Genomic DNA, 11,151 nt, shown 5'->3' with positions numbered 1-11,151 from the left:
GAGAGGTGGGGAGGGGGGAGTGTGGAGGATGGGAAAGGCAGCGGAGCACAACAGACACTAGGATGGCAATTTGTAAATCAATGGATGTGTAACTGATGTGATTCTGCAATCTGTGTATGGGGTGAAGGTGGGAGTTCATAACCCACTTGAATCAAAGTGTCAAATATGATATGCCAAGAAATTTGTAACGTTTTGAACAACCCACAATAAAAAATTAAAAAAAAAAAAAAAGAAAAAAAAAATTTGAATTTCAGATGCTGTTTCAGAAAAGGACTCAGTGCCTTGGAACAAGGGAAATTGGTAATCTATAGGCATGCTACTGATTAATCTTGTCAATTAATAACTGACTCAGCTAACAAAGTAAACATGCATAAAAACAACATTATGATGCAAGAGTCTTCCTAGAACCTCTGAAGATCCATATTCTAACCCCTCTTCTTATTTTTGTTCAAATTGGAAACATTCTTTAGGAACACTATTTTTGTAGACTAGAAAATATACTGAAAGTAGCTATTTTTTAGGTAACCTGGTACAAAAGAAAATATACCTGAGAATTATCACTTGAAAATTATCACAAAATTTTATAATATATTCATAAAGACAGAAAACTCAGAATTTGAAGGAAATTCTTGGGTGATATAGCCAGAGAAATCATATATCAATACATCTACTATCTCCTGCTTGTGTTCAAAGCTATGTCCCCGTAAAGTACTTTAAAAAGGAATTTTTTTTTTTAATTTAAAAATTGCCTTGGCATCTTAGAAAGACCCTGTCTCAAAATAAAAAATGAAAAGGGCTGGGGATGTAACTCAGGGGTAGAGCACCCCTGGGTTCAATCCATGGAATCCTAAATAAGTAAATAAATAATATAGATCTTGAATAAAAGCACTTGATATTATATATCAAGTACACACACACACACACACACACACACGTATGTATATATAAATGTGTAAGTATATCTCAACATGCCCAACTCACTGCAGGGAGAGCTGACTACAAGGCCAGCTAGAATTTATCACTGCACATACTTCCTCCTAGGTGAACAAAAAGTACAAACTCAGGCATGAGGTTTAATTAGTTGAATAAATATGTACACTCTGAAAGCTTATCATATTCCTCCTAGATGAGACACTTTGCTAAATGTTCTACAGCTATGTTTCACTCAAATGTCAGGACAAACCTGCGGGTTAAGGATAAGAAAACAAGGCTCAAGGGGATGCATAACTTGACCACACCAGGCAGGAAAGGGCAGACCTGGGATCTTAGTTTACCACTGACTTCAAAACTCATTCTCTTCCCTTAAAATATATTTTCCATCTTCAAAACCCACAATCTTTAAAAGAATATGCATATATACATCAAAGTACTAAATGCTCTAAACTGTGGATTTTTCACATCTTGGAACATTCTCATGATTTCAAAGGATTTAAAATGTTCTCAAAACAAAACACCTAGCATCGTACCTGGGCCCATGGTTCATCTTTAACAACATAGTTTTATTCCTTCCAAACAAAATGTTGAAGATTTATTTTATACCTTTTACACGTTAGATATATGTTTACAGAGCTCTGTTTGTGATGGTGAAAGCAATAAATCATATGGCTTTAAAAACATATAAAAATGAAAATCCTTCCTAACCCCCTACTCTTCTGGCCCATCTCCAAAGACTCCACTTCCTGGTTTCTGTGCACACATTTAGGGGTTCTCAGTTCTTCCCTCCTATTCCCCTCAATCTGAGGAGTGTACCCAGGGCCTTGCACATGTGTACTAGCCAGAGCTCTGCTACTGAGCTAAATCCCCAACCTGGGTTCTCTCTTCTTTATGTACTTTACCTATCTGCATAATCTTGGCAGTTTCTCAAAAACACTGCCCCTCTACAAAAGATTCCAATTTGATTCGTGTGGAGTAGGGCCCAGCATCCATATTGGAAGAAAATCTGCAAGTAATTCTAATGTGTAGCCAGGGCTTAAAAATCATCAGAGTTCAGTCACATCTCATTCCTCTCTGAACACAGTTCCCTCATTCCCATTCCCAATGAAGTGGTCTTTCTAACCCCTGGGCCCTTCTCCCGTCACTTCCCCATCAAATGTTCCCATTCTTTTTAAGTCTCACTTCAAATGTCACTTCTCCCATTAAACCTTCTGAGCACTCTCCCTGCAACACACACCAAAAGTAACCCTCCTTCCTTAGAATCGCTCTGACCACACATCATGACATGGGTACCTTGACTTCTACTTCTGGAAGTAGAAGTCCAGCCATAATTATGTACCAAAGAGTTAAGATGTACCCAACCTGAAGTGAGCAGCACCATTTCTACATTCTAATACTTCCTCTATGACCTATTTTATTAGCAGTGACCAGTGAGTTGAAGCAATGCTCAGGAAGAATGACGATTTGTTCTTTAAGTCAAAGGCAGATATTATGCATAAGCTCAGAGTAGAGGGGACATGTGAATTGCTCCCTGCGTATGCAAGTCGAAGAACATGAGGGTCATTCTGGGCTAAGAGGGTTGGAACCAGCATTATTGCTCAAAATAACCTAACCTGGAAACAATGTGTGCCCCCTTCTGCCGTGGGAAAGGACAGAGTTTGCTTCATGTTGTGCCAGCTATGTGAAAGGTTCATGTGATGGTCTGCAATGAAATTATATTCCTGTTAGGTTTGGCAGGAGAGAGAGAGAGAAGTCTTGGGCTTTTTAAACCTTTTTTCCCCGCCTTTCCATCATCTCCCAAGAAGAACTCAACAGATCTGTCTTGGGAACATGAAAGGGTTGCTATCCCCCCAACCTTGGGAAGCTCATCTTCCAATAGGGAATATCCCAAACAAGTCAGCAATTACAAACACATCAGCTTTCCACTTGAGGGAGAACCTATTTACTCATCTCACAAGTTTCTTTTGCATTCAAAGGACATACAGTAAAACTGCACTGGGGCGCAAGGAGTGTGAGTGAATGACACATCTCAATTCTTAAAATGTGGTTTGTGCATAAAGGCTGAAGAAGGGCCTTCCTTGCAGTTTCTACGTCAAGATCGGCTCCCTGAGATACCTCTGACCATCACTCACTCAGCAAGAGACAGCGGGGGTCAGCAAAGCCTTGGCTGCTTGGATTAGAACAACACTCAAGGGGTTGGGGATTTAGCTCAGTGGCAGAGAGCTCGCCTAGCACACACAAGACCCTGAGTTTGGTCCTCGACCCTGAAGGGAAAAAAAAAAAGAATTACACTCAGAGGAATGAATGGGTAATAGGATGCTTCACCAAAATTCCAGGTGGAGAGTGACTGAGCCTAGAATTGTGATCTGATTAAATAACGTGAAGCTTCTGATGATCTGTTTCCAGATTAAGACTCTGGGTATGTAGCTCAGTGGTAGAATGCTTGCCTAGCAGGCACGAGGCCCTGTGTTCAATCCCTGACACCACATAAACAAAAAATTTCATGAGACATATCTATGTGAACAGCAGAGAGTGCCCAGGGCTCTGTGTTTATCTAAACTTCTTCCACCCACTCATAAGCCAAACTTCCCTCCAACCTCACGGGCCACCGAGGACCACCTAGCCTCCTTTCTTGGTGAGGTTCAGGTTCAAAAGCTCCCAGTGGTTTTCAAAAGTGTTCTGTAGTTGCAACACAGGCTTTGTGTAAAGCCCCTTCTGTGCCGCCCCCGGCCCCAATATTCTAAGCCACAGGAGAGAAGCTGGTTTTAAAAAAATTTTTTTTAATATTTTTCGTTAGTGACTTTATTTATTTATTTTTATGTGGCACTGAGGATCAAGCCCAGTGCCTCACACATGCTATGCGAGCACTCTACCACTGAGAAGCTGGGTTTCTAATGTTATATAGAGGTCAGAGCCAATAAGACATTAGTTGAATATCTCTAAAAGAGGTAACTTATTTGTTAATGACAATGAAGAATACAAGAAACCTACTTTTTATTTTTCCCAGTACTGGGGATTGAACTAAGAGGTACTTTACCTCTAAAATAAAATTAAAAAGACACCTAAAATAAAATACACCTCTAGCCTTTTTTATTTTGAGAAAGGGCCTCTCAAAGTTGTTGAGGGTCTCACTAATGTGGAGGTTGGCCTCAAGCCTGCAATCCTCCTGACTCAGCCTCCTAAGTCCTAGGAGTGCATCATCATACTCGACTCTGGAGGGGATCTCTGAGAATGCGGTCAGCCCACGTTCCAAGGCCTCTTAGGCAAGAGTGACAATCAAGATTCTCCACTTATGACTCGGAGGAATGGCAGGACAATGAGACAGGAAGTCACAGCTAGATCATTGTCACTATGTGTCTTTCAGAGTACCTTATACCTACAGTTACTTATGGAGATGCACATTGCACTATATCTCATAAAAGCACTGTGATTTTGATAGCACACACTTGTCTAATTTTATGGATGCAAAAACAGAGGTATCAAAGTTCCATTACTTTTAACTCTTGGCAGCAAACTAAGCCCAGAACTCAAGCAGTTTATCTTCTACATTCCATTAGTAACACCCATCCTTACAGCTTTCAGTTCACTTAAATGGCAGGTGTCACCCAACATTTGGTAGAATGTGGATAGTTCTAAGGCACCCACATAAAATGCAAAATTTACAAGTGTAGTAAAAATTTAATTAGAAGCAAAACACAATGTGAAAGAGTTATGAACACCCCAAAGGGCAAGGTAAATCCCTTGTAGAATTTAACAATACCCTACATACCTGTTTTATTATCTTGCATTTTTCTAAAAAGTGACTAAGGGCTGGAGGTGTAGATCAGTGGTAGAGTGCTTGCCTAACACATGTGAGGCCCTGGGTTCAATTCCCAGCATGGAAAGTTTTAACAAAAATGTTATTAAATCTTCCTTGTCCCTTGTATCTTATGGTTCTAGTATTATGTGTTATTGAACAAATTAGAGATGATAAGGCACAGTGTAATAAGTAACTTGCGCTGAAGTTTATAAATATAAAATAAGCATATGGCTATAAAATAAGACTTTCCTACATCTTACAATGAGTACTTTTTTATATCCATGTAACTTAGATACTACAAGATGAACTTTTCACTCACTTGTTGTACAATTATTGTGTAAAAATGGCATAGTGTTGAAGAAGATACTAAGTAGTAGGCACAACTTTTGGCTTTTTTTTTTTTTTTAATAGCTGAAGGCCTTTATGTACCTCAATAACTAGGTATGTCCCAAGACCCTTGAGCCAGCACAGGTGACATGAATGGAGAGGAGTTCCAACATGATGTGAGCACCCAGCCCTTGCCAATCAACTTTTTCAGACTATAATCTTCATGGAGGCCACAACCCACATGAAGCGAAGCCACGATGCCACTACCTCCTCCTGAGAGCCTCCAGGACAAGGAACAAGCGGGAGCAGAGAAGGTGGAATTTCAGGAGAACCAAGGGTTCCCATGCTCCTGAAGACTCTCAAGATCATCCACCCTTATGCCTGTTTTCCTCTTCACCATCGGAAGCATAAGCCCTCCCAACGTTCTTCTCTCATATTTCATCCCCTTAATACTCTGTCACCCTCCTTCCCTCCCACACGCTCTCATCACAACACTTAGGACTTCTGTGACCAATGCACTTTGTCTAAGTAGATTATGCTCATCTGAAGGGGCCCTATTCAAGCGTCGCAGTCTTTAAGATGGCTTTTCCGACCTTTCAAGCTGGGCCCCATCTTGCCTGCAGAAGCTATTATTACTCGTCCTCTTACCTCACACCGCTTATCACACTGAACATTACTGTCAAAGCCTTCATTTCTCATTTACATTGTGAGGGTAGGAACTAAGTCTTACTCTGTCATGTCACCAGAATTGAAATGGCCACTGGCACAGAACAGTAATTCAATCAACAATCACGGAACAGAAGAAAAAGAGAGAGGGAAGCTAGCAAAAAAAGAAATGCCTTCCCAAGTTAGAGCCCTGAACATTCTTTCCGGGAGAAGCATTCTGATCATGTGATGTTGGCTACACCCCAACTAGAGCATAGGTGATAAGACTCTCTATAGCTGGCCTGAACCCTAACACCTTATCTCATTTCTGAGGAATAAAATGTGCTAAAAGTTCCAAACACACATTGGTAAATAAGTACATTTGTAAGTTGACCTTTTGCTTTGGGCTACAACATTAATCTTGCAGATTGTCTAGTGCTTTCGAACATCTGGAGCCCTTTTATATCAATTGTCTAAACTGACCTGCATGATAGCCCTCTGATATCATTATCTCAACTTGACATACACTCTCTTAGCATGGATGTTCTAAGCCTTATACTAGGTACTGGGGACCCAAAAGAAAGATTCCTGTTTTCTTTTCCCAGCAGTCACAATCTAAACACACAGGGAAGATTCCTAACCCCATTTGCACATACGTTTGTGACTTACCTGCGGATTAGATAGTTATGAGTAACAGTACTTGAACACTGCACTGTGAGGTTTCCCAGTAGATAAACTTCTGGATGCTACATTATATAGATTAGGTACAAGCTAAGTTAAGGTGACAGCAGTCCCTCTAAATTGTAGTCCTTTAAATTTATTTATTTTTTATTTTTATTTTTAGTTATAGATGGACAGAATGCCTTTATTTTATTTGTTTATTTTTACATGGTGCTGAGGGTCAAACCCAGTGCCTCATATATGCTAGGCAAGTGCTCTGCCACTGAGCTACAGCCCCAGCCTCTAAATTTCTTTTTTTTTTTTTTCTTTTTTGATGCTATTGGGGATTGAACCCAGGGGTGCTTTACCACAGAGCTACACCACAGCTCTTTTTATTTTCTATTTTGAGGCAGGGTCTCTCCAAGTTGCCAAGGCTAGCCACCACATCTGACTAAAAAATAAAATAAAATAAAATCTTATATATATCTTATCATCCAGGGCAGTGGCACACACCACTGTGATCCCAGCTACTTGGGAGGCTAAGGCAGAAGGATCACAAGTTCCGGGTCACCCTCAGCAACTCTGCAACACCCTGTCTAGAAATAAAAAATAAAAAGGGCTGTGGATGTAGCTCAGTGGTAAAGCACTCCTGGGTTCAATTCCCAGTAAACCCCAACCCCCAAATTTTATGTACCCTTCTGTGTTTTAGGATAGGTCTAGACTCAAATGAATATCTGTTTTACTTGAGACAGATGCTGATGGGTGGAGGCGGTCTTGGAAGTTCAGGGAGTGTTGCTAGTTGAACTATATTGAAGCCTAAGGGCAAGTTGTGTGGGATGAAAGGAGAATCCTTGTGGTACCAGGGAAAGCATGTCAACTTCTCTCCTTTTCTCAGACTTGCAAGGAGCTGGAGCTACACAGTTCACCACTGAAGGGTCCCTGCACTTTCTCCCTTAGCAAAGAGCTATAGGGCTTTGTGCCATAGTGGACCTTGGCTCTCCTCTTTCCTCCGGCCAGTTGCCCAGGCCAGAGGCACCATCATTTACGTGAAGGTTTCTGCTTTCCCCAAATGCCCTGAGAACCCATGGGAGATCCGGGAGACCTACTTGAGAGTTCAGAGTTGAGAGTGGTCCCTGGGAATTGTCCAGAGGTATCTGGAGCCAAATCTGCTGAGAAGGAAGCCACAGCTCCACTCAGTGTGACTCTGGGCTTTTGTCCATAGGGTCAGAACTGCCTAATGACTCTGACCCAAGACTGCCAAAGAAAGGGTTCTCCTGATCTCAGAACTGGAGTAGGGGCAAGAGCCCTGAATAGCCGGAGAGGCGGAAGGAAGGGGAGATTGGATGTACTCAGGGCATGGGAGTGGATGATGTGGTCATAGCCCTGTTGCTCAGCATTATCAGCTTCTTCAGATTTGGGCTTGATACTAGGTCAAGAAAGCATAGGGACTTTGGAAGCAATCTGTCTGGGTTCAATTTCCATCCTGTGTATGTGACTAGTTAGCTATTCAACCCTAGGCAGATGACTTAGTTTCTCAGGTCTCAACTTCCTCATCTATGAAGAAAATATAAAAATATGGGTGCTTTATATAAGAATTAAGTACAACTCTCCATGTATTCTGTAAATGTTTATTAAATGCCCACTCTATGCCAGGGGATTTTCTGAGCAGTCGTGATTAAGCAATGAACAAAACAGACAAAAGTCCCTAAAATCCCCACCTTCATTAAGTTCATACCATTTCCAGTTACTACAATAAACAATTAATATTGCTGGTTATCTTTAGAAGTTGTAAACCAGAGGAAGGTGGACTGCTATTTTATGTAAGGTGGTCATAGGCTGTCTGAGAGGATGAAATCTGAACAGAGAACGAAAGATGCAGAGACGACAGATGCTAAAGCTCCTGCACAATGCCTGGCATGGCATAGGCACAGTGTTTCTTCATGACCATCATCACAATGTCACAATTATTGTTCACATTATTAGTTGCCCAGAAAAATGTCTTAAAAAGAACTGATAGAGACAATTCAAAGTATTAAGATTACTACTCCAGCAAGGAGTAATAATTATATCCTTAAAATTATGGCCTTTGACAGTAAAAGGACAAAACCGGAAAATATCATGCTAAGTGAAATAAGTCAGTCTCCCAAACCCAAAGGCTGAATGCTCTCTGATATGTGGATGTTAACCCACAACAAGAGAGGGGAAGGAGGGGAAGAAAAGAAGTTCATTGGATTAGACAGGGAAGGGAGGAGATGGGAATAGGAAAAAGAGTAGAATGAATCAGACATAACTTTCCTATGCTCATATATGAATACACGACCAGTGTAATTCTATATCATGTACAACTACAAGAATGGGATCCTAATAAGTTATACTGCATGTATAATTTGACATATTGTAATATGTCAACATACACTTCACTGTCAGGTACATCTAAAAAGAATTTAAAATTTTTTTAAAGTATCTTTCTTGAATAAATAGAACTGTAGACCAAAAAAAAAAAAGTATCAAATGTTGCAGGTAATTGCGAATTCAAATTTGTGTGTGAGTGTGTGTGTGTGTGTGTGTGTGTGTGTGTGTGTATGTCTGTGTGAGATAACTGGGTGTTGAACCCAGGGGCACTTTTCCATTGAGTTACATCCCCAGCCATTTTTATTTTTTATTTTGAGACAGGGTCTCACTAAATTACTGAGGCTACTCTCAAACTTTTGATCCTCCTGCCTTAGCCTCCCAGGTGGCTGGAATCATAGGTGGGCGCCACTGTGCCCAGCTGAAAAGATATATTTAAAGTATGCACCAGCCTGGCTATCCAAAGTTTCCAAAACTAAAATAAGTAGGTAATTCAAGGTGTTATTGAGCTAGTTCAAGAAATTTTAAGCTATATCAGAAGTAATTACTTTTCCAGATTAAGTATGACATTGGATAAATCTCTTACCATTCTAGACCTTCTATTTACCTTCTATTTTAGCGCTTGTAGAATAAAGCTACTATTATCTAGAATCTCTTCTTAATAAAAAAAAATTTGTGACTGGCAATAATTACTTACTCAATGGAGACAATGACAGCATTCAGTTCCTCAGCCATCACTGTGCACAGCTCATCATAATACTTGATTTCTAAAAGAGACAAAGGGGTAATCACTATAAAATGGGTCATTTAATACTCATAAATTTTGCTAAGCACAAATTATTTTTAGACATGGAGTTCATTTAATAATAAAAACAAATAATAAAAAGTGAATGTGAACAAATGTCTTCTTATTGGAATTATATGTAAAAATGCAGAAATCAAATTTGGTTTCTGACAAAATGCAATTATAATAATAAATAACAGGAAATCCATATTAGATTAATCTTGAATATGTTTTTAACTAACTAAACATTTATTTCATAACAGGCAATAGGAAATACAGCAAATTAATTCTTACTTTGCAACTTTTCAAAATGTACACCTACCAAATTTTTTTTTTTAAAAATCACAGTGAATAAGCAGTTTCCTCCTTAGACTTATGAATTTTTGCTCTTTTAACATGCTCATTTGTTGTGATTCAGAAACATTATCAATTTGAGCGATGTGTTCTTCTCCTTAAACCAACAAGTAAGGAATAAAATTTTAGAAAGTCCTAGCATTTCTTAGAAGGAAGACCCAAAAGTCTTAAGGGACAGAGGCAATTTTAATATGTAAGAATTTAATATTTAATCCCTTAATTGTTCTTGCAATAAATTAAGATCTATATTGTGCAAAAAGAGAGCCTAATATTTCCTATTTCTTTCTTTTTTTTCTTTTTTTGGTCCCAGGGATTGAACCCAGGACTTCTTTTTTTTTTTTTTTTTAAAAACATTTATTTATTTTTTTAGTTATCGGCAGACACAACATCTTTGTTGGTATGTGGTGCTGAGGATCGAACCCAGGCCTCACGCATGCCAGACGAGCGCGCTACCGCTTGAGCCACATCCCCAGCCCTGAACCCAGGATTTCTTGATCACTTTGAACTCACCACCCTCCTGACTTAGCCTCCTAAACCACTGGGATTACAAGCGTGTGCCACTGCACCTGGCTTAATATTTCTTTATCTATGGCCTTTTCAAGGCAGCCTTGGAACCAGAAGTTTATGAGTGACATATCCGCCTGTATACCTCCACCAATCCCACTTCTTTTTTCTGCAGTCATGATTAATGAAAATTATACAGAGAAGTTCTGATCAACTCTTGTAATCCATGCCATTCCTGGCACCTACACTTCCTATCCTTCAATGAGATATCTCATTTGGCAAGTGTCCGTGCTACAGACTCAGACTTTTCTAAGGCAGAGATTCTGTCTTATTCATTTTTGTATCCCTACCCCCAGCACACAGGCTGACCATTGGTCCACGTTTGCCCAAAACTTTGAGTTTTTGCACTGAAAGTCCTACATGCCAGGAAGCCCTTCAGTCTTGATTAAGTCTTGATTAAGCTCATATACTTGGTGAATAAAAGGATAAAGGATGGGCTGGCATGGTAGCACCAGTGACTAGGGAGCTAAGGCAGGAGGATCTCAAGTTCAAGGCCGGCCTAGGCAATTTTGTGAGACCTTGTCTCAAAATAAAAAATGAAAGGGCTAGGAATATAGTTCAGTGGTAGAGTGCCTCTGGGTTCAATGCTCAGTACCACAAAATAAAATAATAAAAATAAAGAGTACACAATGCACACACTTGAAATCCCAACAGTTTGGAAGACTGAGGCAGTAGTATTGCAAGTTCAAAGCTAGCCTTGGCAACTTAGTGAAATGCTATCCCCCCCCCCCCCCCC

At 39.9% G+C, this 11,151-nt stretch overlaps 1 protein-coding gene across 2 annotated transcripts in view; it reads right to left on the bottom strand.

Moving 5' to 3' along the window:
• The window catches only part of Nceh1 (neutral cholesterol ester hydrolase 1), a 63,146-nt gene that overhangs the window by 9,600 nt on the left and 42,395 nt on the right, over positions 1–11,151 (bottom strand). For both annotated transcript variants that reach the window (XM_015494258.2, XM_015494259.2), the window contains exon 3: positions 9,411–9,480. In XM_015494258.2, coding sequence (XP_015349744.1) covers positions 9,411–9,480 — 70 coding nt within the window. The remainder of the gene's footprint in view (positions 1–9,410; positions 9,481–11,151) is intronic.

The sequence above is a fragment of the Marmota marmota genome, unplaced genomic scaffold, assembly GCF_001458135.2.
Source record: "Marmota marmota marmota unplaced genomic scaffold, marMar, whole genome shotgun sequence".
Classification (NCBI taxonomy): domain Eukaryota; kingdom Metazoa; phylum Chordata; class Mammalia; order Rodentia; family Sciuridae; genus Marmota; species Marmota marmota.
This window is presented reverse-complemented; position numbering and strand designations above follow the sequence as displayed.